The 26977-nt window shown below is 59.1% G+C and overlaps 7 protein-coding genes across 7 annotated transcripts; all 7 read right to left on the bottom strand.

The window, feature by feature from the left end:
• Window positions 1-5: 5 nt before the first annotated feature.
• Window positions 6-3704, bottom strand: LMJF_29_2630 (conserved hypothetical protein; the record flags this gene model as incomplete). Its single annotated transcript, XM_003722298.1, has 1 exon — window positions 6-3704. The coding sequence occupies one exon, from the start codon at window positions 3702-3704 to the stop codon at window positions 6-8; it is 3699 nt and encodes a 1232-aa protein (XP_003722346.1).
• A 3268-nt stretch (window positions 3705-6972) lies between these two features.
• LMJF_29_2620 (conserved hypothetical protein) lies at window positions 6973-7341 on the bottom strand (the record flags this gene model as incomplete). The annotated part of the gene is made up of 1 exon (XM_003722297.1): window positions 6973-7341. One exon carries the CDS (start codon window positions 7339-7341, stop codon window positions 6973-6975), a length of 369 nt encoding a protein of 122 aa, XP_003722345.1.
• Window positions 7342-7866: 525 nt separating this feature from the next.
• Window positions 7867-10023, bottom strand: LMJF_29_2610 (conserved hypothetical protein; the record flags this gene model as incomplete). The annotated part of the gene is made up of 1 exon (XM_003722296.1): window positions 7867-10023. The coding sequence occupies one exon, from the start codon at window positions 10021-10023 to the stop codon at window positions 7867-7869; it is 2157 nt and encodes a 718-aa protein (XP_003722344.1).
• Window positions 10024-10685: 662 nt separating this feature from the next.
• On the bottom strand, window positions 10686-13056 carry LMJF_29_2600 (putative poly(A) polymerase; the record flags this gene model as incomplete). The annotated part of the gene is made up of 2 exons (XM_003722295.1): window positions 10686-11925; window positions 12794-13056. The coding sequence occupies 2 exons, from the start codon at window positions 13054-13056 to the stop codon at window positions 10686-10688; spliced, it is 1503 nt and encodes a 500-aa protein (XP_003722343.1).
• Window positions 13057-14177: 1121 nt separating this feature from the next.
• Window positions 14178-16265, bottom strand: LMJF_29_2590 (conserved hypothetical protein; the record flags this gene model as incomplete). Its single annotated transcript, XM_003722294.1, has 1 exon — window positions 14178-16265. One exon carries the CDS (start codon window positions 16263-16265, stop codon window positions 14178-14180), a length of 2088 nt encoding a protein of 695 aa, XP_003722342.1.
• Window positions 16266-18336: 2071 nt separating this feature from the next.
• LMJF_29_2580 (conserved hypothetical protein) lies at window positions 18337-20370 on the bottom strand (the record flags this gene model as incomplete). The annotated part of the gene is made up of 1 exon (XM_003722293.1): window positions 18337-20370. The coding sequence occupies one exon, from the start codon at window positions 20368-20370 to the stop codon at window positions 18337-18339; it is 2034 nt and encodes a 677-aa protein (XP_003722341.1).
• A 3255-nt stretch (window positions 20371-23625) lies between these two features.
• Window positions 23626-25131, bottom strand: LMJF_29_2570 (putative serine/threonine-protein kinase; the record flags this gene model as incomplete). The annotated part of the gene is made up of 1 exon (XM_003722292.1): window positions 23626-25131. The coding sequence occupies one exon, from the start codon at window positions 25129-25131 to the stop codon at window positions 23626-23628; it is 1506 nt and encodes a 501-aa protein (XP_003722340.1).
• Window positions 25132-26977: the final 1846 nt, after the last annotated feature.

Here is a 26977-nt window from a genome sequence, read left to right as displayed (position 1 = left end):
CCTCATCATGCGGCGCTGGTGCTGCTGTGCGTCTTGTCCTCGCCGTCAAACTCGTCGTCGTACCCGATGTGTCGCGCAGAGCCAGACGAGGGGCCAGACATGGCTGCGGCACCGCTGCTGCCAACGCCGTCGTCGTCGTCCTCGTTAAAGGCATCCGTTCTCTCCGGCTGCAGTGGATCTGGGGTTTGTTTGTCAGCGCGTTGCGCCTCCGACTGTGACACGCAGGCGTCGTCTTCTTCGTTCCCGGCCCGCTCGACCTCTTCCTCGTCGCCAGCCTTGCCACGGTCGAGTGCACCGGGCTGCAGGCAAATCTGCTCCCGTAGCGCTTCAATGGCATCCTCCACTGTCACCCTCTCGCCGGCCAGAAGGCGCTCCAGATCCTGCTGGACATTCTCGGAGTCGTCCAGCTGCTCCGCCAAGGAGGAGCCTTCGCGCCGTTTGTGCGACATCTTCTGCGGCACGCCCAATACTGCCTGGGCACTGCCCGCCCCCTCGTCGTCGGTTCCCTGCCTGTTCCTTTCGCCATTTTGACGCGGCTGATCTGGGATGCGCCGCATGGCCTCTATCACCGACTCCTGGAGGCTCTTGAGCAGCATCAGCTCCCTGTTCGTCATCTGTTCGGCCGATGGCTGGGCCAGCTGCAGCAAACGCAGGTACGGCTCGAAGTCCTCCATGCTGGTCGGCGGTTTTGCGATGAGAGCCGCGATAGATGATTGGAGCACCGCCTCCACTTTGCTTGGCACCTTGGCACGGCTCGCGCCGCCCCCGCTGCCGCGCAAGTGCTGCAGGGTCTCCGAAATGCTCCGCACCGCGCCAGTGCACCACGAGTCAGCGCGCCAGTTTATCTTAGCCGCATCAGCGCTTGCGAGCAGTTCCTCTGTTTTGCTCGCCACCACCGACAACTCCGTCGCCGTCGCAGCGTTCTCACCTTGCACCGCATCCATCAACACCTGCAGGGATCTGCGGAAAGCGTGCAGCGCCGCCGTGGCTTCATCGAAGTCCTGCTCCGCGCCGTCAACTCTAGCGCTGGTGCTGCCGTTGTTAACCTTGCCGCCCACGCCCTCCACGTGGCGACGCAGGAGACTGCCGAACTGCTGCAGCTCCGCCTCTTGTTGCGTTGACATGCCCGGCAGCTCAGCTGCCTCTCCCATCACGTGGAGCATTCTCTGCAGCCGCTCCGGCGGCACTGGCGTCGCTGTCCGCTCAGCCGCCAGCAATTCAGCGTGCATGTCACGCGCTGCAGCCCAGACAAGGTGTGCCGCATCCTCTTCCTGCTCCCGCTGAGTCTCGCCGCTGCATTCGGCGTCGCCGGAATCATCACGGCCTTCGCCTCCTCCGGCATTTGCGTGCTCGGGCAGCAACCCGGTCAGTTGGCTTCGAAGGCGCTCGATGATAGGAAGTAATGCTTCTCCCTCAGCACCGAGTGCCGCACAATCGGCCCGAAGCCGGCCCAGATCCGTGACGGTGTTGGTGGCCCAGGCGCTCCTTTCCGTTGGCGACATGGTGGTGAACTCGGCGCCTTGGATGGTGCGCATCACCGCTTGAAGACGATCAAGCACTTCCTGTGCTGACCCCGTAGCAGCGCCGCGGGGATGCATCAGGTGCAACAACACCTCGTTGATGGGGCGAAGCAGCTCCTCTGCGGTCGCACGCTCAGATTTCGACAAGGAGGAGAAGGCAGAGGTGAGCTGATGTAGTTGTGGCACAACATTGCGGGCAATACGTATCTTCCCGGCGTGAGGCAGCTGCTGGAATGACGTGCTGGTCAAAAGACGTCGCACGTCACTAAGAGGGGCAGTAATCTCGAGGAACTCACGGGACGCGGCGTGATTGCTACCCATTTCGGACAGCAAATTCTGAAGAGGGGCGATGAGCTCCGTGACGAGTGTGCACTGGGGGTCGCGCGCTGCCACATCTGCCTTGATCGCCTCCACCCGCTGCCGCAGCTTCACCGCTACCTTTTTCCTCTCCTCCATCGTGGCCTGATCCAGCTCGTCGGAGGTCAGGAAGTCGAAGATCTTCTCCAACTGTGCCACGTGCGCATCGATGCTTGTGTCAGAGCTCTGCGTCTCTCGCTTCTCACCCTCCGCCTGGGCTGCCTCGGCGTCGCCGTCACCATCCTGCTCCGTCTCAGGCTTCTCATCGTCCGCCGGGGGGCCCTCGCCGCCATCGTCCCCCTCGGTCTTAGTCGCGGCAATCACGACGGCGAGTACGTTCTTTGTGTTCAATAGAAGATCTCGCACCATAGCCTGCGCGGGCGCCGGCACTTCGACCAGCTTATCCTCCAGCGCCGCAACTCGCTGCAGCAAAGTGGTGCACAACTCCACCTTTACCGCCGACGGCGCGTGCTGGAATGCCTCTGACTGAAGGGTGTCCTGAATGTCCTGCACAGTCCCGACGATTACAGGAATCGGCCCGTCTGCAGCATCCGCGTCCTCGGCGGCAGGCGCCTGCCCTTCCCTGTCCTCCTCATCGGCTTCAGCCTCCCGCTCGCTGAGACAAATCGCCTCCTGAATAATGCGAAGCAGCGGCTGCACCATATTGAGCACCTCCACATCCTTCGGCACGCCTGACACGGAGCCGGCTGCAACAGCCTCGATAGCCTCCGCTCGCTTGGCCAACGACGACAGAGCCTGCACGCGCTGTGCAACAGGCAACTCGCGCAGCTTTGGGTCCTCCACAGTGGAAAGCACACCGCGGAGGGCCTGCATTAGCTTTGCCTTGCCGGCTGCCTCCCCGCCAGAGGCGCCAAGCGCGGTCCGTTGGCGGCTGGAGAGGGCCTCGAAAACGCCGTCGCACTTGCGGAGGAGAGGGCCGCTGAGCTTCGGCGGCAACTGTTCCGCAACTCGCAAAATCCGCTTCACCTGCGCCGCGACTCGATCGCCCAACTCCTCAAATTCGGCTGGCGCAACCGCGTCGAGGTCCGGAGAGCGCAGAAAGTCTAGAAACCCGTCCAGCATACCATGCAACGGCCTTAGCTTCTCTTCCACCGCCTGCACGGGGAACGACGCATCCACAGGGGCCTCAGTGTCTGCCGGTCCGGGCTGAGCTTCCTGCGACACGATGGCAGGGGGGATGACATGCACTTTCTCCGCCTCGGCCACAAGCGACAGCGCCGCGGCCTGCTCGCTAGCCGTCAGCACCTGAAAGCTCTCTAAAAGGGTACCAGTGTACACCGCCAAGCGCTGCTGCTGCTCGGCTGGTGATGTGCCGCTTGCCGGCAGCGCACAGGTTCGCATCAGTGCCCGCCAGGCGGCCTCAAACTGCTCGGCCGCCGAGGGGACAGTTACCTGGGCAGTTCGCGGGGAAAGGCTTGACTGCCGGCGCAAGACCGAGCGCGGTGATGCAGAGGAAAGAAGAACTAGGCTGCCCTTTACGTCCTCCACAGCTGCGAGAATCACTCGTGAGTCGCGCAACGGCACGCCCATGTGATAGAGATCATGCGCCGTCAGCCGCATCAGTGTGTCGCCATCCACTTTGTAGCGGCAACACACAGCCACGGAGGACTTGCTGACGCCGTTCTCACGAAGCCATGCCGCCACCTGCTGAATGGTCCACGTCCCAGTTGGGGTACCAGTGCCCTCATGTCCCTGCTGGTGTCGATGCCAGCATAAGACACCCCAGGTCAGCGCCGCCGCTCCGGCGACGGCCGCGGCCACAGCGGCGACGTTTGCCAGGGCGTGTGAGGGAAAAGGGGGCGACATCGTTTACTTCCGCCACAAGCACGCAGGAGGAAGAGATGGTGCGGTTTGTCTACCAAAAATGCCGCCAGCGTCCTCCTCCTCTTGCGGTTGCCTCTTTCCTTTGCGTCCTTGACTACTTGCCTTGCTTCTCCTCCGATATGTGCGATAGGGCCAGATGCAGTTGGGGTGTGTATACAGCACGCGCCAGACGAACTCAGATACCGAAGCGTCCGAGGGGAGGAAGGGTTCGATCAGAGTGGAGCATGAAAGAGCATGTGGGATGTCTGCATATTGCGTGTCACAAGCATGCGATGCGATGGCATATTCGGACAGCAACCCAGATAAGTTCGCTGCAACTTCTGCTCCGAGTCTCAAGAATCGACGCGGGTGCACGCGACAGTGGAAGCTTCACGCATGACACCTCAACTCCTCCGACGGATAAGAAAACTCTCTATCATACAGGATATACGCTTGTTTGGCCTGGGCATGGGCGCGTAAGGCATGGATGTGTGTGAGAATTCACCCTCACACCTTCAGCCTGCCCGGTCGCGCCTGGTCCGGTTTTGGGAAAGAGAGGGAGGGGGAGAGAAATCTCCTGAGCACGAGGGCTGGGAAAAAAAAACGCGTGCATTGCTGGGTCAATGATATTCGTGTAGCAGTCACGGCAAGGAAGCGCACCTCATGCGCGCGCTGCTCATCACCGATAAACATCGCGAGCTTAAGGCAACCGCAGCCCATGAGGAAACGCGAGCAGGCAAGTAGCCGCCACATGCATATGGTGCCCGTTCATCGAGGAAGGCAGGCAGCGACGAGCCTAGACCTTCGCTTCTGAAACGGAGCGAGAACATGACGATAACGCCATCCGGAAAGCCCCCTCCTCCAAAAAAAAAAATAGGATCGATGATAACGACGAAACGAAAAGGGGGCTTTATCTCTTACATCTCGGCCATCAGACGAAAGGCCCGACTTCTTGTCCAAGCCAATACAGGAGACGAGTGGGGGGACGAGAGAGAAGTAGAGGTATCGGCGCGCATTCATCGATAGGGACGCGCTCAATGCCTTCATAAACAGAAATATATAGATTTATTTATGTGTGTGTGGGTGGGTAGGTGGGGGGGGGGCAAAGAGAGAAAGGTGCAAAACAGGTCAAAAGGCGGTTGCGTAGAGAAGTTCGTTGATTGAGGAGAGAAACATGCGTGCCAGTGGCGGTGGTGGCGCCGGTACCGGTCGTCATTCTGCGGTGCCAAGCCACACCCGTGCACGCCGCATCACAGGAGAGACAACAGCTGCGCCACAACGCACCCGCGTCCCATCCGTGTCATCACGAGCACGCACGAGTGCGCGTCGCGTCCCTGCATTCAAGCCCGCCGCACATGCAGCGGTGCGCGTGCACGCCGACAGCGGTGCGAGTCGCTTCCAAGCACCGGCCAGACGCTGCACACCCTCTGTTTCGTTTGTAAATGGCTTTGTCGATGCATCCTTATCCTAGAAAATCGACTGCTTCAGAATGTGCTCTCCGCAACGTGAACTCAGAGTTCGCGGCAACAGCAGCTCACGACACTGCTGGAGAAGCGGCAACAGCCTCGCGTCTCAGCTGTTGCTTCCTTCCCTTGCTTTCAAGTTCAAGGGAAGTTGGCGAGTGGTGGACCATTGATGTCGGCGGGCGGTGAAGAGGGCAGTGGTGCCGACAAGTGTGCTATTCCTTCCCTCCACAGAACCTTTGTTGTTTTGGGGAGAGGGGTGTTGTTTTGGCTCCCTCACAAAACTCCAACCTCACTTGGGCGCCCACTGCTGAAGCAGATCCGTTCCGTCGACCCCTTCCCCCTGTCGTTCGTGGCGGGACGCGGGGCACATTACACCTCGCACGCACGGCCACTTCCCCCTCTCCGCCCCCTTCACGCCTCTTCGAAGCCGCGGTCAGCGCTACCCCGGTCTTCCCTCCCAAGCACACGCCAGCGCCCCTGCCACAGGCGCTCGACACGAAAGATCCTCCGATGATAAGAGAAAAGCGAGAGCAAGCAGAATGAGATAAAGGCACAAGTGCTGCGCAGCCGGCAGTTTGAACTGCCCTTGACTTCATCAATCGGATGGAAGAGAGCAGGAGCACAGTGGACAAGGAAGGGGTGAGCGGTGGTGTCGGTGCAGAAGCGGCTGCTGCTCGGCTGTGACGAAGGGAGAGGGGCAGTGCAGACTTACGTCAACGGAGACGACAAGAGATGACACAGCACCCGGCACACAATGAGAGAGGCACCGCCTGCACACAGGCACGCGCTATGACGCTCCGGACAAGATGAGCAAAAAAAAAAAGCAAAACGAAATAAGCCGCCAGAAGATGGCACACTCATCGGCTGGCTTGGGGGTTCAACGTAAGAATGCGTACACACTCGTTGAGTCGTTCACACGATTTGCAGTGAGCTGACATAGACGTGGTCATGGCTGCAGGTCTCTTCGGCCCAGAGCAAGCCCAGACCTCTCCGCGGACACCAAGGGTCCACGGCCGTATACCAGGGCAGGCCACAGGCTCTTGGCCGCTCCCACACACAGGGTGTGTATGTGTATGTGTGTGTGTAGGGGGGGGGGAGGTATTAGACCCTGACATCACGAGGAAGCGGCCGTCCATAATCAGGGGATAACTTATGGTAAGAAGAGGCAAAGAAGGGAAACCGAGAGGACGCGAGGAGGATGCGTGGAGTCGGAGTGAACAGTTCAGCCCCGAAACGAAGGCGCGAGGGAGGAAACGCAGGAAGTGGCTAAGACGGGAGAAGCGGCCACTTACACGCGTGTGCACATACGCATACCAAGGGGAGAGGTAGAGCAGAGGAGGTGTGGCCCCTCTCGCCTGCAGCAGCACAGCGGGAAGGGGGAAAAAGTGGACAGACTACGACAACGGCGGCATTCGCCTACAAAGAGGAAAAAGGTTGAAATGAAACGCAGCGCCACGCGCGTGAGTGAAGAAGAGATCCATCCTTTGCTGCAAACGGCGGCGCCGCCGCCTGCGCACCCCCCCCCCTGGGCAGCGTTGACCGAGAAGCACAAGCCCCTGCACACGGAATCCATTGATTCGTACCCGCACGCAAACGTGTGCACGCCTTGAGGGTCGTCTGGGCATGCGTACGCGTTCGCTGTTATTCACGGGAGACAGACGCAGATGTGCCCTCAGTAGCAGCCTTATCCCCTCGTCTCCTCTTTCTAGGTGTGCCGGGGGGAAGCCCCGGAAAGAAAGAGCAGAAAGAGAGGAAGAGGGGGACAACGCCTCTGCAATCTCAACTCCACAGCAGAGCCGTGACGTCTACTCCGAGTGAAACTTTCTATCCGGTACATAGACACTCGACGGAAGCATCGGGCTACCGGTGCCGAACAACTTGTGGTAATAGTAGTTGCGGCTGAGAGAGACCACCTTCTCCGCGCGGGCCTCTAGTTCCAGCTCGCCGACGAAATTCAAAACGTACACGTAGGCGCACGCAGCCAAGATCCAGACTACGACTAGCACACCGGAGAGAATCATAACAGAGGATGTCAGGTGGCACCCGTAGCCCGCCGCGGTGGGGGTGCACGTTGTCAGCGGGCAGGAACACTGATGTAGACGCAAGTTTGGCGTCACATAGCACACCGGTGAATCGGTGAGGATCCAGTTGTTCTGGCCTATCTGGCACGGCATCTGCTGTCTCCTACGTTGGTGGTAGCGTTACTGCAAAGAGCTATGGCGATAGAGGAACGCGCACTCGATGGCGCGAGTGTGTCGGTGTCGGTGTGCCCTCCATGGTGGCAAGACGAAGAGAGGCGGTTGAGGAGGGGAAGGATAGCAGCCAGCGAATGGCAAGAGACGCAGAGACGAGTTTGCGAGTTTCGCGCATGTCCACCGCGTCTGCGGAGGGTGGGAGAGGGGGGAAGGAAGGAAAACCGGGAGGGAGGGAAGGGGGAGGGTGTGGGTGGCGCCGCGGGCATCGCCGTCGCACCAACACGCAGTCTCGAGCCCAAGTGCGTTCGTGCAAAGCTGCCTTCAAGCAATCCCAGCGAATGCCCCGCCGCCAGTGGCGCGCAAGACTGTAAAGAGAAAACTTCGAGGCAAAATTGTGCTTGGAGAGGCATCGGGGGTGTACGCAGCTGAGCCGTCCATGTGAAGGGTAAATGCCACGAGCGGCCGTGGCACGCGCTCCGTCGAACACCCGTCCTGTCATCCCTATCACAGGGAAGATAGCAACATATCGCGCTGCAACTCCAACTCGCCCCTTGCAGCCTCGAGCTCCTCGAGCTCCGCCCGCAATCCCGCGTTGAGTCGTGCCTCCTCGGAGGTACGTCTCTCCAGCTCTGCCAACGTATTGTGCAGGACAGACACGTCCTCGGAGGCCTCCTGCATGGATGCCAGTTGACGGCGCAGCTGCTCATTCCCCCTCTCCACGTCGCACAGCTGCATTAAGAGCGGGGTGTTGGGCTGCTTCGCTAGCCATGCCATCTTCTTGTTGACCTCGATTTGCTGCTCCGCCCAGAATGCCTTGATGAGCTCCAGCTGCGCCCTCTTCTCATCAGCAAATGCCTTCGCCTCCTCAGTGAGCACCGCCGTCGCCCAGTCGAGATCCACGTGCACTTGACTCGTCGCTGCAGAGTTGGCGGATGCAGCCGTGGCCGACGGCGTCTTCGGCTCCGCGTAGTCTGCGAGCAGAGCCGAAAACTCGGCGTGTACGTCCGGCATCGCGGCCAGGGAATACTGAAGGAGCTCCGTCAGCAGGCCCCGCACAGCCTGCCACCGCGTGAAATGAGCGGTCGAAGTCACAATGGACTGGTCCACAATACTCTTCAGTGTGGCGCCGAGATCGACGCTCGCGCCGCGCATGTCAGCACAGCATTGTCTCACCAGCTCCGCGTCAGGGAGCTGCACATCCAGCACGCGTTCCACCGTGGCATCCTCCACCGCGCCGCCGCCGCGCAATGCATGGCTGAGAAAGGCCGCGCTTCCCGACTGCTTCTCAAAGTAAGTGCTGAGCAGCGCCATCGCATGTAAGCAGACGTTGTGCACCTCTAGCAACCGGTTCAAGCCGAAAGACAGAATGGTGGCGACGGTGTCGTTCGCCGTCGCTGCTCCACCGTCCGCTGCCTGCAGCGACCGTAGCTCTTTCTCCACTGCGTGGATGCGGCTCAGACGCCTCGCCAGCCTCTCCTCACCCTCGTGACTGGCACTCTGCGTCGATGCAGCAGCAGGGCTACCGTCACGGCGTTCACCCCACAGCTCGCTCGCAGACGGCTCGGCCAGAATGCCACGAAGGTACAGCACGGCCCGTCCTAGGCGATCGACCTCCTCTTCAAGTTCCCGCGCATAGGTTGCGAGGGCGACGTACTGCACCAGAGCACTTCCCGTGAAGGCGTCACGCTGCGCTCTGTCGAGCGACTGGGTGGCAACAAGACGCGCGAGCACCGCCTCCAGTCGCCCGTTCTCCTCGCTGATCTCCTTGTTGAGACACTCTGCCGTGGCAATGTCAAAGGAGGGCACGGCGGCAACTGGAGATGACGCTGACGAAGCGGCCGATTCACTGCACGCCAGCTGCCGCTGCGCTGTCCACCGAGCAAACGCCTCAGCGGCGCAGTGGGCTTCTGCCTCCTCTTGCGATTTGACCCCCACGGTGATGCGAAGGGCGTCGCAGCGTTGCTTCAAGGTGCTCAATGACTGCAGTCCATACGAGAGCTGCTGCGCCGCCGCACTCGCCAAAGCCGCCTCCTCCATCGACATGGAAGGGAGAAGCGCCTCCAGAGCACGCACAGCCCCAGCTGCACGTTCACATATCACCTCCGACGAGTGAGGCGAAGAGCCTGTCTCCGGCGGCCACGCCAAGTTCGGTGCATCGAGCGCGCGCAACATGGACGCGCCAGTGCCGTGCGGTGCGGTTGCAGTGAGTAGATGAGATGCCGAAGAGCAAAGCTGAGCAGCCTCTTTCTCAACCAGGGCGCTCAGGTGTTGGCTCAGTCGTTCGCGCTGTGTAACGTGGTGGTGCACCTGCGTGATGGCGCTATCGAGAGCCCCCAGAAGGGAGGCTGGGGTAGACAAACTGGATGTCTCCACCGTAGGCGAGGAGCGTGCCCCACCGGTCGCCTCCACCTGCAGCTCGCTCATGCGGAGCCACGAGTTCTCCAGCGAGGCTCGCAGTTGCCGGGTGCGACCCAGACATGCCTCGAGCTCGGGGTTGGTTGACGCGTCGTCGCCGCCGCTCTGCCGACACTCCAGCTTCGTGGATCGCACAAGAAGCTCGTTGAAGTCATCCTCGCGCTTGAGTTCGTCGTACTGCTCCAGAGGGTAGTCGGGGGGCACCACCTCCTCCTCATCTGCGAGGGGATTAGCAAAGAAACTCATGTGAAACAATGATGCGTCTGTGTTCTGCTCGCTCACTCGCCCACCAACGGCGCTAAGAGAACCGCCGCGTGTGCCGTCGCGCACGTGCGGAATCGGTGGCCGATGTGACGGAGCGGCAGGAGGACACCAGTGAGAGAGAAAGACGGAGAAGGTAGCGGGAGAGTGCGCGCTTCAGGGATGGAAACAGCCATCCCGTGAGGCCGTAGAGGGTTCAACGGCACGGAGAGAGAGTTTGATCGCGTTTCTCTTCCTCTTCTTCGAGTGGTCGTCAGGTGGCACCTGCTATACCATGCTGCGCAGCTCCACCCACAGCCCGGAATAGGCAGCAGGGCCAGCTGCATGACGTGAGAGGTGCGCCTGAGCTGAATACTTTCGCTAAGACCCTCCGTTTTTTTTTCTGTTTGGTTCATGTTCGTCCTCTGCTGTTCCCTCGGCTACGTTGGAGGGTGTCTGCAGGACTGTCACGGTGGCGTGTGGAGGAGGGACGAGGGCCTGGAAAGGCAGGCGGGAACGCGCAGGACGAAAAACAGGAAGCGTGCGCCTGGGGCCCAACCATGATCACAAACGGTGTTCCTCCATGCAGCACACGAGCTGGAAGCGGCACCGAAAAGAAGAGCCACTCATGCGCGCTGACAAGCGCGCACACCACCGTCGCGGCCTCTTCACACCGAGGACCCCATCATCTCGGCGCAGGCGCTGTAAAGTGCCTGACATGGCGAGTCGGCTGTCAGCGGATCGTAGATAGAGAAAAAAGACAGCCGTGGCCCTAGCATGACTGACCTATTCCACTCAAACGGATTCTTTCCCGTTGTGCCCTCCGTCACCGCAAACTCAAACTCTCTGAATGCGGCTTCCACATCGCTGTGCGCCACATCGTTGTTACCGTTGCGCACGCCAAAGAAGAATGCGCGAGAGCGGCAGTGCACCGTCACCCCTCTCCGAGTCACCGCTCGGGGCGGCTCATCGACAACCGGGCGTGGGAACGGCCGCACCTCGGCCACGCACTCCAGCGCGTACACAAACATACGCAACTTGCTTTCTACGTACCCCTTCCATGCATTGATAGCTTCCTCGCACGCTGCAAGTGACTGGTGCTCGCTCGAGATGTGCACGCCAACAAAGAAGCGGTGCTCATCGAGTATGTTGTACGGTGCCCATAGTGCCGAGTACGACATCGGGACTAGGGCACACAGCTGCTCAGCGCGGAGGAGCTCCTTCAAAAAGAGCTGCAGTCCACTGCGGCCCACCGCGTGGGCGGCGTTGACGGTGGGTCGTGCCGGGTTCAGCACTGGGAACAGGTCCGCCGCGTCCCAGACGGCATCCCACGGCGGCGGCATCCCCGGCACTCGCGCGATGGCCGCGTTCTCATCCATGGGCACAATAGAAACAGGAGCGATGCGGGTGTCACGCAGGAGCCACCACACGTACAGGGAGAAGAAGAAGCGCAAAATGACCCCACTGTCCGCGACGGGGCAAAGCTGGCAGGCACGGGCCACCATAATGGCGAGACACACGCCGTTGGGGAAGGTGTAGAGGTTCCCATACACCTGCCGCTGCGCCGCCCAGTACTTGACCGCGCGCAGCACGCAGGCGTAAGCGGCCAGTAGAAGGGGAAGGCGGCGACGAATCTCCAGAATCGTGCGGATCCCGTTCACGGTTGCCCGACAGGGCAGCGACACCAGGGAAAGAAAGTCGTCGCGCAGCAGCTCATTCGTGTCAGGTGCCGTCCGCATATCAACGGAGGCAAACAGGAGATCGACGTGAACCCCGTTGTACGAAAACTTGATCAGAGGGACGCGAGCCGAGGTGACCACGACGACGTTCTGCAGACGCCCCTCAGCCGAGCGCGGGAACGTCTGAAAAAACAAACTCGTGTTCACAGAGGCGGAGCACAATGCAATTCTTCGCGGCAGCATGCGCAAACGACCAGTGCACAACTCATAAAGAGAAAGGTGCGAGCAGCAAGAGGAAAAAGCAGAGAGCAGTGAAGGGGCGGCGTGTGCGCATAGGTGCACCGCCATCGTAGCGTATTACCATTAGGCATGTTGCAGTACAGGCGCGCACGGTGAAATACGCAGAGCACACCATGCCGTCGCAGTTTACGCCTCGGGGTAAAAAGGCGTGAGGCGTGCAGAAGGAAAAAGCGAGAACAAAACCTTGAAGAGGGAGGAGAACGCCGAGAGCAACGGCACGGCGCCCGCATGCACCATGGCGGCAGTATCACAGAACCGTGAATGTGCAACATGAGAGGGGTGTACACAGATGTTCACACACGGTTTGCAATGTAGGCAAGCAGGTGAGAAAGAAAGGAGGAGTGGCGAGATTTGTGAGCATGATGTGGAGAAAGGTGGTGCTCCACGTGATCATCATCATTCGCACGCACGATGCGTGGACGAACATGCGGAGAGTCCGAGAGAGAAAGGAGGAGGGAACGAAAGACGAAGTAGAGTGAGGAGAGCGAGAGAAAGAGAGATGGGAAGTCTGCAGATGCTCCAGTATACGCATGAACGACACGAAGATTCCCTCGTCACCCATTCTGCCTCTCTCTCCCTCTCTCTCTCTCCTGCTCTCTCCCACACGCCTGCCGCTGCGCTGCCCTGCACGCTGCCCACGGCCGTGGCCGAGGAGAGACGCAAGAGAGAGAGAGAGAGAGAAGAGAGGAGAGAGCGGGCGAGACGGGGGAGGGGGAGGGGGAGGGAGGGGGGAAGGGAAGAAGTTAAGCGCAACGGGAGAGAAGAAACGATGGGAAGAAGGAAGTGGCTCACCATACAAATCGATGTCACTGCCCGTGATAGCGGCGTCTAGACCGCTCGAGCCAAACACGTACACTTGCGTCCACGCAGCCGCAGCCGACGGCTCTGCCTGCAGCATCTTCTCCAGTAGTTGGCGAACAAGTCTCACAACCTCGTCCGTGTTTTCCATCGAGAACGCATCTGTGGCTCGCCGCAGCGCTGTAGACGCCGCTGCGTCGGCGGCGAAGTTGAAGTGAGGAAACGCATCCCTTATGAGGGTCACCTCCGCCGCGCGCTCCATCTTGATCTGGCGGTGCCACCGAGACTTCGCCGTGGCGCAGAGCGAGGCAAGTGAAGCGTTCGAGGGAGCCAACGAGAGCGAACCAAGAGATAGGAGACGCCGCTTGCTGCGCGCCAACACGCAAGGGCACTTGGACAACGGGAGAAAGATGGGAGAAGAGAGAAACTGTGAGGGCGGCGCCGCAGCAGGAAAACACCGGCAGCGACACAGCGCTTGAGAAACTCGCGCTGCGTTCCTACGTAATTCCTGTGGATGGGGTGACACGTGCGACTGCGCGCATGTCGGTGCGTGTGCTACCCAAGAAAGATGTGGGAAAACAAAATGATGAAGCGAAGAGGAAGCATACAAAACGCGCGTAGTGTCAGGCGAGAAGGGGGAGACGACGGCGTCAAGCAGGTGGCAGGGATGCTATCATGATGGCCATCCTTTTCCATAGACGCTGCCACAGAAGGCTTAGAGACCTCAGAAAATGAGCCGCACGTCACGCGGGCATTTACACGTCAAGCACGCAGGGCTGTCATGCGCACGCACATCGCGTTGAGTCTGTGATTGCGAGACGCAAGCAGCAAGGGCATTATGAGAGAGGCGTCCCCGTCACGGAGGCTGCATTGCCGTCTAACCGGGTCTTTCGCTGCCTCTCTTCCCTCCTCGTCGCCCATGACACATGTCACCTTCGTTTGTTATTTGTGCTGCCGTGCGCGCATGCCGCCTATTCCAGTTGGCGCAGCGACGTCGCACCAAACCTGTACGTTCGCACATATGCCAGCGTGACATGAAAAGCGGGCGTAGCGAGGCCTCGACGCGCGCGTTTACGCTGGGCCACCTCCAAGGCGGCGACGGCGGCTGTCGAGGACTCACTGCTCCTACGTCAACATCAACCACACGAAACGGAAAGAAGCACACGCGCACATACGCAGGCGCGGCGCGTGAGCGCGAGGACGGCGTCACGAGGAACAGAAGCCTTCTTTGGCGGCACCTCGCGTTCCTCTTTGTGTACCCCCGATTCACTCGCAAGGCGAACACATCGACTGGCGATAGTAGACGGCCAACCACCAACTGCAATGGCGGTAGCGCCTCGTGCCGCTTCACCCCTCCCCGCCACTTCACAACGGTCAGCCGTCTCAGCGCAAACGCTCGGACAGCTTCATGGCCTCTCTGTGAATGGCGGTGTTCGGGTAAGGAATGACAAAGCGGTCACCTGCCGAGGCGACGACTGCATCACCGTCGAGAAGATCGCGAAGATCTACAACCTCCGTACCCGAGGCATCAAACAGGAGGCTCACCCTCTTTCCATCCCGCCACTGCAGCTCACGGGTGATAACCGTTTTGAGAGTGGCGAGCGTCTTGTACGTCGGGCGCACCGTGACGGTGCGGTAGATGTTGTCGTCGTAGACACCATTCTCGTAGACGCGGATGTGGATGGGCTTCGCTGCCGTCAAGGGAGAAGGCGCAAGGCGTTTCGACACTGTCGCCGTGGTTGACTGCTGTGGCACAGCGGCAGCTTTCCTTGAAGGAGACGCGGGTGTAGAGGAAGACGCGGTTGTGCTAGGAGCGCTGCTCGAAGCTGCGGCAGGAGGGACCGGAACGCTTGCCGCGGCTGGGGTGGGGCGCGTGCACGGAGTCTTGGTCGCGCGACTCTGAGCGGTAAAGGAGGGTCGAGCATAGCCCACGGTGGCGAAGTGTGATGTGACGCCGTCGCACTTGTAGGCGCACCCTGTGGTAGCCACAAGCCGCATGTCATCGTGCACAGCGCCCGCCGACTTGATCTCGACACCCTTGTCGGTGAAGAGACGGGTGGCCGTGAGGCGCTGCTTATCCCAGCGCAGCTTGCGAGTGACGACAGCGAAGACTGCGAACATGGTGGTGCACTGCGCCTGCAGTGAGATGCGGAGCGGCTCGGAGAGGTTGCCGCCAGGCTCGGTGAGGCCGGCGAGCCAGCACAGTCTTGTGCCTGAGTTGTCTGCACCGCTGGATCGTCGCCGCGTCAGGGTTGTGACTTCGTCGCGGAGATACGGCGATGTCTGATTTGGTGTCGTAAACGCCTTATGCAAGCAAGCTGCCTTGGCAGCGGCCGCACCGGCCGAGTCCGCCGCCGTCTCCGCATCCACCAAAGCATCGATGTCACACATGGAGGAGCTCGGTGTTGGGCGAAGGTCTGGTATGCCCTCCGAGTCTGTTGCGGTACTGGTGCGGCGTGGCACGTTGTCCTGCATCGAACACGACAAGGGTGACCCCAAACCTTCATCAGCAACCGCGTCTATTGCAACAGCCGGCAGAAGACTCAGCTGCGCTAGGTCCACTGTCACTGTCGGTGGATGTGAGCTCACATGCACAACCGGCGATGGCCGACACGGCCCGCGCGGCGGTTCTTTCTTCACAATTGGGCGAGCCGTTGGAAGAGCCGCAGTCGGCTTCTTCCGTGCCTCACTAATCACCTTCTTCGCCGGCTGCTCGGCCGCCTGTGATGTAGCGGGCGCGGCAGGGGCGGGAAAAGAAGATGACGCTCGCGCTGGGGTCGGCGCCGCACGCTTGGCCGCGGTGCCGAGCGCTTCTTGAACAGTGGGAGGGGGCGGTGGTGGAATAAATGCTGGCGCCACAGCAGCACTCGATGGCGCAGAGGGCCGACGATGTGGCATGCGCAAGTGGCCCCACCCCGGCAGCGCTTCAGCCTGTGGTGACGATGGTGGCGGTAGCAATACCTTCGCACTTGATACGCTCTTGACTCCCCTTGTCGGATCGGTGTGCCGAGCGGTGGCACGGCCGCTGGTCCCCGCACCTGTGTCCTCGCTTTCCTGTGAGAGAGCGAGGCACTCAACGAAGAAAACCTTGATAACACCGTCAGCGAAGCGCAGCTCCACAGCCGGTTTTCCCTGGAAGGACTTCATTACCCGCATCACCTGGCCTTGCTCGCCCAGGTACACTGCCTTAAGGGGATCGGCAGCGAAGTAGCCGCGATCGGCGCGGTGCAGTAGGTGAACGTCATCCTTGACAGACACTCGCGCTCCCACGGACACTTCCACGCCACCCACTGAGATCCTCTGCGGCACCTCCGCCTCGGCCTTCTTCTGCGCCAAGGCAGTAATCTCCGTTGCCGACAACTCCGGATGCGCGGCGGCAACAGCGTCGAAGGCGGCCAGCTCGCGCTCACGCGTATCGCGCAGCTGTTGTAGCTGACGTTGAATCTCCTCCCGTCGAGCTGCGGTCGACATGGTCGAGGGAAAATCCGCCAAACACCGGCTGAAAAACGCACACAGAGCGGAAGAAACGGTTGTGGACGGTGAGCAGCCGTGAAGGGGTCGCGAAAGGGAGACAACGTCGCGGCGGCGTCAAACAAGCGATCGGAGCCGAGGACAGGAGAGGAAGGAAGACAAGAGAACAGACACGGCGCACCGCCGCAACCACACGAAAAAAAAGAAGATATAACGGGCGTCGAGGACTTGTCAGCTTCGCGCGGTGGCTCGTTTTATGTGTGTGGGTGTGAGTGTGGGTTTGGTCGTGTGCTGCTGCGAACAAGATACCCGAGAGCAACGAAAGAAAGGAAAGCGAGCACGGGTACAATCACCACGAACACACAAAGGGAGGAGACGAGACAGAGGTAGGAGAAAGGCAGTTGCTGGAGTTCGCGTCGCTGTACGGGCGGTGAGCATGGGGAGTAAAATCCGTGCATGAAAAGGTAGTAGGCGGGTGCCGCACCAAATAGAAGGGAAATATGCACAGTTAACAAGAGAGACGTTGAATATGCCCATGCGGTTACGTTTTCTTTCATCCCCCGTTTTTGGTGCGCGGTACGATACCGAACGAGAAGAGAGCAACGGGCTCTCATCTCGCAGCGCCTCTAGACAGATGTTCAGGTCCCCCTGTGCAGGTGAACAAGACCCGTTTGCGTTGGAGCTTATCTGGCATTACAATGCGAAGCATCGCTGAGGCATGTGGGATCGTCATCCGAACACACACGCACGTGACAAAAATTGGGGGAGAGACGTATGCGCTTAGGCATCGACACACTCTGTTGCCAACGCCCACGCCAAGAGAGGCACGCACAAGGCGCGGGGTGGGCTCTGCCGCGTTGGTCAAACTCCTCCATCGGAGACACAAGCGTTTCCTGCATCTTTTTCACGCTCTGCCATACAACTGAGCGCACCCCCTTCAACGCCGCCCCAGGGCCTGCCACACGCCGCATCCGCGTCGTGCGAAGCAGCCGTAGACACACGCGTGTTACAGCAATGCGCCGACACACTCATCTCAGCACGACCCCGGCCTCAAACGCCACCCACCCGCCCGTCCCCCCAGGTCGCCTCACAGCAGCTCTAGCGACGCCGGTCGCCACCTGCTGCGTCCCTCTCGGCGTCGCGCCGGTCCCCACACCAGCAGGCAGCGTGAGGGCCGGGTGGCATGCGGTCGCGTCACCCCGACGCTCTGCCCTTCATCGGCATGGTACAAGCGTGTGCTCACCGTCGCAGCTCGCTCCGACGCAGCGCCACCCAGAGCCTGACCGCCGATATCAGTTGCTCTGAATCGCTCCGACCTCCCTCCAGCTTAGGTGCCCGGACAATGTCACCACCACAAGCGGGTCCGCATTGGCAGGAAATAGGAGGGGGAGGGCTGCTGGGCCTCTCCCACACAGAGAGTGTGAGCATGCTGGACCCTGAGCATGCGACGCACCGAGGAGTCCTCCTCGTGAGCGGGGTTGGCGGGGTACTCAACCGAAAAAAAGAGCGCAACACCGCACGCAGGGTCTCTGCGTAGCCGCCCAAAACGCAAAAAAGGGCCCGAACAGCAAAGAAAACTCACCACTGGGCTCTATCTCGAGAGAAGAAGCGTGTATGTATGTATGTGTGTGTGTGTGTGTGTGTGTGTGTGGCATCGAAACCAGAGACACGCGCACTACATACGGCCAACAAACGGGCACACGCACACACGCAAACATACCAAAGAGGAAACAACGGATACTATCATAGCGGCTAAACGACAGGGGGAGACACCAGGGTATAGGTGCGGCATGACAATACACACGCACACGCACACACTTTAATAAAGGACATGCCAACAAAGAAGTGTTTCTCGACGTCTACGCGGCGGCCGAGGTGCAGCGACGACATTCCCGCTCTTCTTTCGACTGTCTCGCACGGCCTGCTGTCGCCAACTCTCCGTGGTGTGTACAATCTCGGACAGTGTGCACAACGAGTGCAGAAGTGAGGAGAGAGACCGTGAGCAAAACAAGAAAGCATGCAAGAGTGACCGCACCGATGCACTGGACTAGCACAGAGAACAAAAGTGTCTTTACTTTTTTGAAGTGGAAAAGGAGAAGCTGGGGCTGCATGAAGTGCCAAACGACCCTATCGGCTTGGGGTGGTTGGGGAACGAGAAGGGATTAGCCGCGGTCCCGGAGACACCCGTGCTTGCCCCGAGCGATGACGATCCTCCAAATGCAAGCCCGGATCCAAAAGTTGGCTTCGCGCAATTCGAGTTCAGGTTGAATGAGAAGGCACCGCTGCTCCCAACTGGGGTGGCACTTTCAGTCTTGGCCTTCTTGTCGTTGCCCTTGTCATCGTCGTCGCTATCCGCGTTGGGCGCAAACGTGCCGTCATCCGGAATAACCGCGGGTGGGCCCGCCTTCACAAACGAGTTCGTCTTCGGGGCACCAAAGGCGGGTGCCGCAGGGGCGTCCGCCTTCTCGGCAGGCTTAGCTGAGAAGGAGAAGGGATTTGCGGGTGCTCCTGTTGACAACGGTGGCGTCGCGCCGAAGGCGGGCTTCACGCCAACGGGGTTAAAACTAAACGGCGCCCTTGCCGGTGCCGAACTCTCCTTGGGGGGTTTCGTGCCCTTGTCGTTGCCCTTGTCATCGTCGTCGCTATCCGCGTTGGGCGCAAACGTGCCGTCATCCGGAATAACCGCGGGTGGGCCCGCCTTCACAAACGAGTTCGTCTTCGGGGCACCAAAGGCGGGTGCCGCAGGGGCGTCCGCCTTCTCGGCAGGCTTAGCTGAGAAGGAGAAGGGATTTGCGGGTGCTCCTGTTGACAACGGTGGCGTCGCGCCGAAGGCGGGCTTCACGCCAACGGGGTTAAAACTAAACGGCGCCCTTGCCGGTGCCGAACTCTCCTTGGAGGGTTTCGTGCCCTTGTCGTTGCCCTTGTCATCGTCGTCGCTATCCGCGTTGGGCGCAAACGTGCCGTCATCCGGAATAACCGCCGGTGGGCCCGCCTTCACAAACGAGTTCGTCTTCGGCGCACCAAAGGCGGGTGCCGCAGGGACAGAACGCGCAGGAATCATCTCTGCGGACTTTGAGCCGAAAACAAACAAGTTGGGGGCTGCAGCGGCAGCTGTAGGTGTCGCTGTGCCTCCAAAGGGAGGCGCCTTCGCGGTAGGCACATCGGCCAGCGGGGCAGCGGGCTTTGCAGCAACAGAGGCGTCATCATTGCTGAATGCCTTCGCCTTGCCAAACAGTCTTACCGTCGCAAGCGATCCGATAGGCACCGTCAAGGAATTCTCTTGCGAGCCCAGCGGGATGGCCGACGGAGCGTTGCTCAGCGACGCATCGCACGCGTCGTTGTCAGTGGCTGTTTTTGGCGCCTTGCGCATCCGTGACTCCGCGGTAGCTGCCGGAGGAGACGCAAGGCGCGGACGCTTGGCATGGACCTGCAGGCTGGACGGGGCAGTAAGAAGACTCGCACGAGACGGGTAAGCGGGGGCGCCACGGTACGTGGCGGCCTCATCTGCATGTGCAAACACCATAGGATAGATGCTGCGCTCGGGTGCCGCGAAGTACTGATTCACCGTGATTTGGCACTGTGGAGCCTCTCGCGCCGAGGGGTAAGTGAGCGGCGCGCCGCGGGCCTGCAGTGCCGGCTCCGAGACCGGGGGCTGCGGCGGCGGCACATGATACTGAGCTGTGCTGCGTCGCGGCCGGCGGAGTTCGATGGTGTCAGCTACGCGTGTCTCTTCAGACGGCCGCGGGGCACCAGAGTAGCTTTGCGCCGGAGTCGCGGCAGAGATGTGGGGTGTGTTAGGATGGACTGTCGGGTGGGGGAATGCCTTCGCAGAGGCGTTGTTGTCCGTGGACGCATTGGCCTCCCCGGGTGGCCTCGCATGCAGCACGCCTAGCACCCCACTGACGGTATTGTAGGCAAGGTTGGCGATACGACGCACGTACCGCCAGCCTTCGCCCGACTCGTTGGCGTCGTACGGCGAGGACGGCGACGGTGCACTCCACGCGTGGTTGTTGGGCGCCGCAAATGCGCTCTCGGCTGGCCGCGGCGCAGCTGCACGAAGATCACAAAAAGGCACATCGGCGCCGTCGAAGCCCATGTGCGCCATCGAGCTGGTGCCACTTGAAAGACGACTGCTACCAGCCGGTCGCACGCGGATACGATTACGGTGCATGTCGCAGAGAGCGAGGTGGATGAAATGACAGATCAAACGCGGAAACGAATGAGGTCGACGGGTTTCTTCTATGCGCGCTTGTGTGTGTGTGTGTGTGTGTATGTGCGGAGGCCCCTGCCTGTCTCGACCACGGCCGCCGCTGACAAGACCACGAGCTTCAAGTGAACACGACGACGGCAAAGAGACCTGGCTGCGTGCGACAGCTTTGCTGTAGACGTGAAGTGGTGGGGGGAGGGGGACTGCAAAAAAAAAAAAGACTTACTTGGTCGAGGGAAGCTCACGCGCACAGCCGTTTAGAATAAAAGAGCGCAGCGCTTCCACCCTCTGTATTTGCTTTGACTGTTTTTCCTACCCCTCATAAGGGCATGGATTGCAGCACCAGGGAGGGGTTCAATGGAGTGGAAGGTGAGAACCGGGGAAGAGCACCAGGAATGTAAGAGGACCACGAAACACACACCAGCGCGGAGGACCAAGAACCAGAGGTGGCGGCGCGGACGGCGACGGATGAAAGGCGCACACAAAGCATCAACGATGGGCAGCTGTCGCCTTCCCGATACTTGGCCTGCGCGCGAAAATGTAGGAGCACCGAGAACAGGTTCCTTTGAACACGCAAAGTAGTGCAAGCAGAAGGCGGGGCGCAACGGTGCCACGACGCTGGCTTGTCAAAAACCGTGCAAGAGCCGCAACAGCGAACCCGTCTTTGCCTTCGAGTGGGAGAGAAAAGATAAAGAGACTATCCATTCGAGTCTCCTACCAAAGCACACCAGTCTAAAAGAGGTGACAGAAAGCAAGTAAAAAAAAAGTCGAGCTAGAGAGAGTCAACACAGTAGCCACTTCCAACCTCGCGACTCTCTAACCCTTACTTTTCATGCTACCATCCAACCTCTATCCCCCCCCCGGGCAGACCTCCACCACCAACTTGTCCTCCTTCGCTTGGATTGGATTCACACTTTGGACGACTGTTCTATTTCCTTTTGGTACATATATATATATATAGGTATATGTTCGGGGCGCGTATGTGCTTGATTTCGTTTTCGGTGGAAGGAGGGGAAGGGAGGGAGGAAGGGGGGAGGAGGGTTGTTCTCGCTCTTGTAGTCGTCACCGTTGCATACGCGCGCCAGCGGCATCCTCCACCGGCCAATACGCGAAAAAAAACGGAGACCGAGAGAGAGAGAGAGAGACACACAGACAGACAAAGAAAAAAAGGGAAGACATGAAAAAGGAAAGAGGCGCATGCGCAACTGCCATGCACAAAAATACGCACGCACACAGGTAGAAAATAAAAGTAGAAGACACACAAAACGTGCGCACTCCTACGCAAGCACACACACACACACATACACGCGTACGAGTGTTTTGCGTACGAGTACCACACACAGAGAGCAAGTAGGCGCAGAGGCGGTGAAGAAGATCGACGGAACAAAAGAAAAGAGGCAGATCACGCAGCAGGAAGGGGGTGAAAAAGAGGTTGAGACAGCGAGAGCGAACGGCGTTCTTCGATGGTGCAGCCTCCGCCTCACCCCCTTTCGACGAAAAAGAGCGGCTTACATCATTTCGCCACTTTATATCTCGGCCGCGCCACAGCCCTACCCCCCTACCCCCTTGTACCGACCCATCATCATCCGCAGACACACCCACACAATCGAAACAAGCACTACGACAGACACATGCTCCCTGGGCCCACACGTGGCCGCCGATTCGATCTCGCTGAAAATCACATTCTTTGTGAGAATAGAACACCGGAAGAACAGGGAGAGAGACAAAAGACGCAAAACGAGAACGAGAACGATATAGAAGTGATGGCAAACACAAAAACGGAAGAGAAAGAGAGAGCACAACGCCACACCTGGTCGCTGTAGTCGTCGCCACCATGCACACCATCGCTGAGTGTACGCCAAAGCGTATACATATATATATATATATATATATATATATATGTAGATGCATTCATTCGCGCATAGAGTGCGTGGGAACGCACATGATGGCAGACGATTTTGTGTGCGTGTGTCTGCGATTTAAGATCAAGCTGCACTAACCCTTCTCCAGCCCTTTCTCGATGGCAGGTTGTGTATATATCAGCCCGTTCGTGTGCACGCCCGGGGAGAGAGAAAGAGGGGGGGCGGCGCTTCAAGTGCGCAACAGTTTGCAAACCCTCCTCCTCCTCTTCTCGTGGTGTTTTACTGTGACTTTTCGCTGCTGCTGCCGCTGTCTCCAGAAAAAAAAAAGGAAGAGTGAAAAGAGCAAAAGACAAAAGACGTGGTCGCTTCTTAAGATGTGCAACTCCCTCCCCTTCACGCACATACGTGTGTTCGTGGACGCTGTGGAAACGAGAGGGGTATCGCTACGCTCGTTTTCATGTGTGTTTTGTTTCTCTCCTTTTCGCCGCTGCTTTGCCTCTCTACTCCACTCCTCTCCCCCTTTCCTGTGTATCTCGCAAACTTCTCCCTCTCATCCATGAGCGTCCCAGGCGTGGGGCTCGGTGATTACCAACAGGAAGCGAGGAAACGGGGCTAGCGTTTGGAAGAGGGAGGACACACTTGCCATCACACGCAGATAGGTGTCAGAAGAAAGTAGGCGCACGCAGACACACACACACAGAGAGACAATATGGGAGAGAGAGGAACCGCAGAGAACTGAGGAGGGGAGGAAGGGACAGCGATAAGGCGAGGTGCGGTGGTCGACTGGCTCCAGGAAGGAACGAGGCACCAGGATGCACTCGCAAACATTTGCAAGCAACGGTGTAAAAAGGGGGGCAGCAACAGCGACTACGACGACACTGCGGCGGACAACGTCACAAAAGAAAAAGACGAACCGAAAAAAAGGCACGACAGGAAGGAAGCAAGAACAGCACGGCACATCGTCATACAAAAAGAGCAATCAACACCAGCGCCAGCACAACCACCGCACCTGCCCCGACAACTGTATGCGTTTGGGTGAAGATAGGGAGATGTATGAGAGCACCTTTTCCTTTTCCTCGCCCCCGTCCGCACAGCACATGATACCGGAATTGTATTAGCAAGCACAGTGGATCACCACACCTGGCAGCAGCTGCGACACTCAGAAAAAAGACGACGAAGCAGGTGCCATATAGCGCACCTCATGCCTCTCCCTTCCCTGTGTTTTCAGACCGCAGTCACAGCGTCGCGAGCAAGACTCGCACGTGGATACCTTTCCCACGGCGCCAAGGGCCTACTGCTTCCCCTCCCAGACGGCCAGCTTCGTGATGGCGTTGGCGTTGTGCGCAAATGCCGGTCCTAAGAGTTCAGTCAGCTCGTGCTGCATCTCCGAGTTGGTGAGGCCGCTCATCATACCAGAGTTGTAAAGCTCGACGGCGCGATTCAGCAGCTCAAAGCCCATCTCCTTCTCCAGGTGGTCGCGTACCCTGGAGGCAAGCACCGTGCGCCCATTCGCCATCGTGATCGTCTCCACCTGTGGGGCGCTGTCGGCGGGGCCGTCGCCGAACTCCTCTGGGTGCCCGCCAAGGTTTGACTTGCCCACAATTTCCTTGGTGTTCTCCACCATGGCCTTCTTCTGCGCGATGTAGTCGCCATCATCATCCACATCAGGATGGCCCATCTGCTCAGGTGCCGTTGCGGTCTTAGGCGCAGACTTTTCCTCAGCGGCCTGCTTCGCCAGCATTGCCTTCATCTTCTCGCGGTCCATGCCGCGCAGCATCGCCATCTGCTCGCGCTCGCTGAGTTGTGGTTTTGCCGGCTCTTGCGGCATCCTCGCCACCTCCTCCTTCAGGGGGCTCGACTGAGCATGCTTCTCGCGCTCGCTAAGCTTCTTCGCCTCGAAGTCGGAGCGGTCCTTCTCCACCTGGCGGGCCAAGTCCTCACTGAAGCTGCGCAGGGTGCTTTGCACGTAGGGGCTCTCTAGGATGCGGTTGATGCTGGGACGCTGCATATAGTTCACCTGCAGCAGGCTGGCACACAGGGAGCGCATCTCCACTGGAATTGTGGTGGGGATTGGGTCGTAGTTACCTGCTAATATCTTCTTTAGTAGGTCCTTCAGCGTCTTGGCGTTGAAGGGGCGGTGCAGGGTGAGGGTCTCGTAGAAGACGACGCCCAGAGCCCACACATCACTCTTGTTGTTATACGGCTTGCTTTGGCAGAGCTCCGGCGAGAAATAGTAGGGGGTGCCGCACACAGTCTTGGCGCATGCCATCGTGTTCTGGAGGATTGTTGAAATACCGAAGTCGCCAAGCTTCACCACGTTCTTGGAGGTGAGGAAGATGTTGGCCGTCTTGAGGTCGCGGTGAAGGATGTGGTTGTCATGCAGGTACTTGAGCGCCATACAGATCTGCAGAAACCAGAACATCGCCAAGTTTGGGTCGAAGGGCTGCGGCACGTCTTGCTTCTTTGCCTCCTTTATACGAAAGCTCAAGTCGCCACCGTCGGCGTATTCCATGATAATGAAGATTAGAGTGTCATCCTCAAAGTGCTCGTGGTAGCGAATGATGTTGGGGTGGTCGACGGCGGCTAGAATGCGAATCTCATTCTGCACGTCACGCCGCTCTTTGGGCGTCATGGAAATGGAGTCGATTGCCTTGGCCACGTAGCGCTTGCCATCTAGCTTTGAGCGGACGAGCACCGCCTCGCCGAAGCTGCCTTTGCCGATCGACTTGATTTGGCGGTACTTGTTGCGGAACACGTGGCTCTCCAGCGCCCGCGACTCCTCTGCTACTTGCGCCATGTGTGTGTGTGTGTGTGTGTGTGTGCGTGTGAAAGCACTCTTTTTCTTTCGTCTGAATCTGCTCTTGTCAGCACGTGTTGTGTGTCTCCTGTTGCAGAGAGGGTGCCGGCGTAAGTCGGGTAAGGAGAGGAGGGGGCAGAGCAGAGAAGGGAGGGAGGGGAGGGTGTATGGATGTGTATAAAAGCAAACCTCGGATCGTGTGCGGGTGTGTATGAGCAACCGTGTGGGTGTGCGTGTAACGCGCGGGGAGCTGCGTGGTAATGTTCAAGGATGTGCGTGCACTCGAAGCGAAGGGAGCTCGAGCAAGGCAACGCTTGAAAACACGAGAAGGTCAGAAAAAAAAACAGAACAATAAAAAAGAGCGGAAGTCGGAAAAGAAAGCCCTTGGCTGGTATGCGCAACGGTGTGCGTATTGGCATGGACACACACACACAGACACACATATATATATATATATATATATATATATATATGTATGTATATATGTAGGCGTACGAGCAGCAACGCTCACACAGCGCAGACAGCGCGTCGAAGCGGTACAAAAAAAAAAGAAGTTGTGCGGCAAACGCAACAACACAGCCAACGCACACACGCGCACACGCATCATAGCATGTGCATGTGTACGCAGGGATATGCATACACGCAAACGGGGTGTGTACAAGCAGCCGGAAATTCGAAGAAACAAATCAGGTGAGAGAGAGAGGAGGGGAGGGGAAAACAGGAAAGTGGAAGAAGGGAGGAGAGGTCAAGGCGCGCTGGACGATGAGAAGGGGATCGTTCAGCGCGGGGCCCCACAATCGGCGCCGTCATGTGCAAAGTTTGCCCGTAGATTTCGCCACCGTTCTTCTCCAGGTCCTTTGAGTGTGAGGGTGGCTGCTGTTCGGGCCAACGTAGAAGTGGGGGAGCTCAAAGGAGAGAGAGAATGCATGGAGAAAAGAGTCGAGCGACGACGAGTTGTCTTCGCGTATTGCGCATGCTCGTTAGTGGCGCTGTCTGATTGCCCGTCAACGGAGACATCGTGTGTCAGTATGCACGCCGCGCCAGATGAGGCTGCGAGGAAAGGGAAGGGAAGGGGGCCAGGCTGAAAAGGGAAAGGCAGGAGCACAGGAACCACAGGAGTCGGGTTCTCCACACAGCATACATGCACAATGAAAAAGCGAGCAAACAAACGAAAAGAAGGGCGAGAGAGGGGAGGCCTAAGAGGTGTTGGTGCGGAAGTAGAGAGATAAGCGAGGTTGACGGATAGGGTGTGCCGCTGGACGCCGATGAGAGCGCGCGCGACACAGGAGGTGAGAACACACAAAAAGACGTCTCAGTCGGCGGCTTCCCCCACCCCCTTCCCTCCTTTCAATCTCGTTCATCGTGAGCTCTTCGCTGTACATGCGGAAGGATCCGGAAACGGAAAAAAAGTATAAGTGGCACCATGCAGACAACTCCGAAAGACCCCTTTCCTCCCCCAGGTGAAGGCAGTTGGGGGAGAGGAGGTCAGTGTACATGCGCACAACGAGAGTGATAAAATCCAACAACAAGCAGCAACATTTTCAGATAGCGAAGGAAAGGCGAAGAGAGACCCTGGGAAGGGGAAGGGCGCACGCGCAGCCCGTATTCGCCCTTTTTTCCAGCGGCTTTCCCCCTACCCTTCTCCTTTACGGGCGGTACAGAAGAAACAAGGAGTGAGGTAGAAAGAGAGGAGGACTGGTAGATCCCGCAGTGCCAACATCGCAGGGCGGCATGCAGGCAAGCGATCAGCCATGATCAGAGGGTCAGAAACACGGAGTGAGACGGCGGGTTGCCTTCCTCGCCGGCCCTTACCCCGCCACATCCGCCCTCTCTACCATCCACAGCA

This window comes from Leishmania major, chromosome 29 (assembly GCF_000002725.2).
Source record: "Leishmania major strain Friedlin complete genome, chromosome 29".
NCBI classification, from domain to species: Eukaryota; Euglenozoa; class Kinetoplastea; order Trypanosomatida; family Trypanosomatidae; genus Leishmania; species Leishmania major.
The sequence above is the reverse complement of the archived record's forward strand: the minus strand, read 5'-3'. Positions and strand labels throughout refer to the sequence as shown.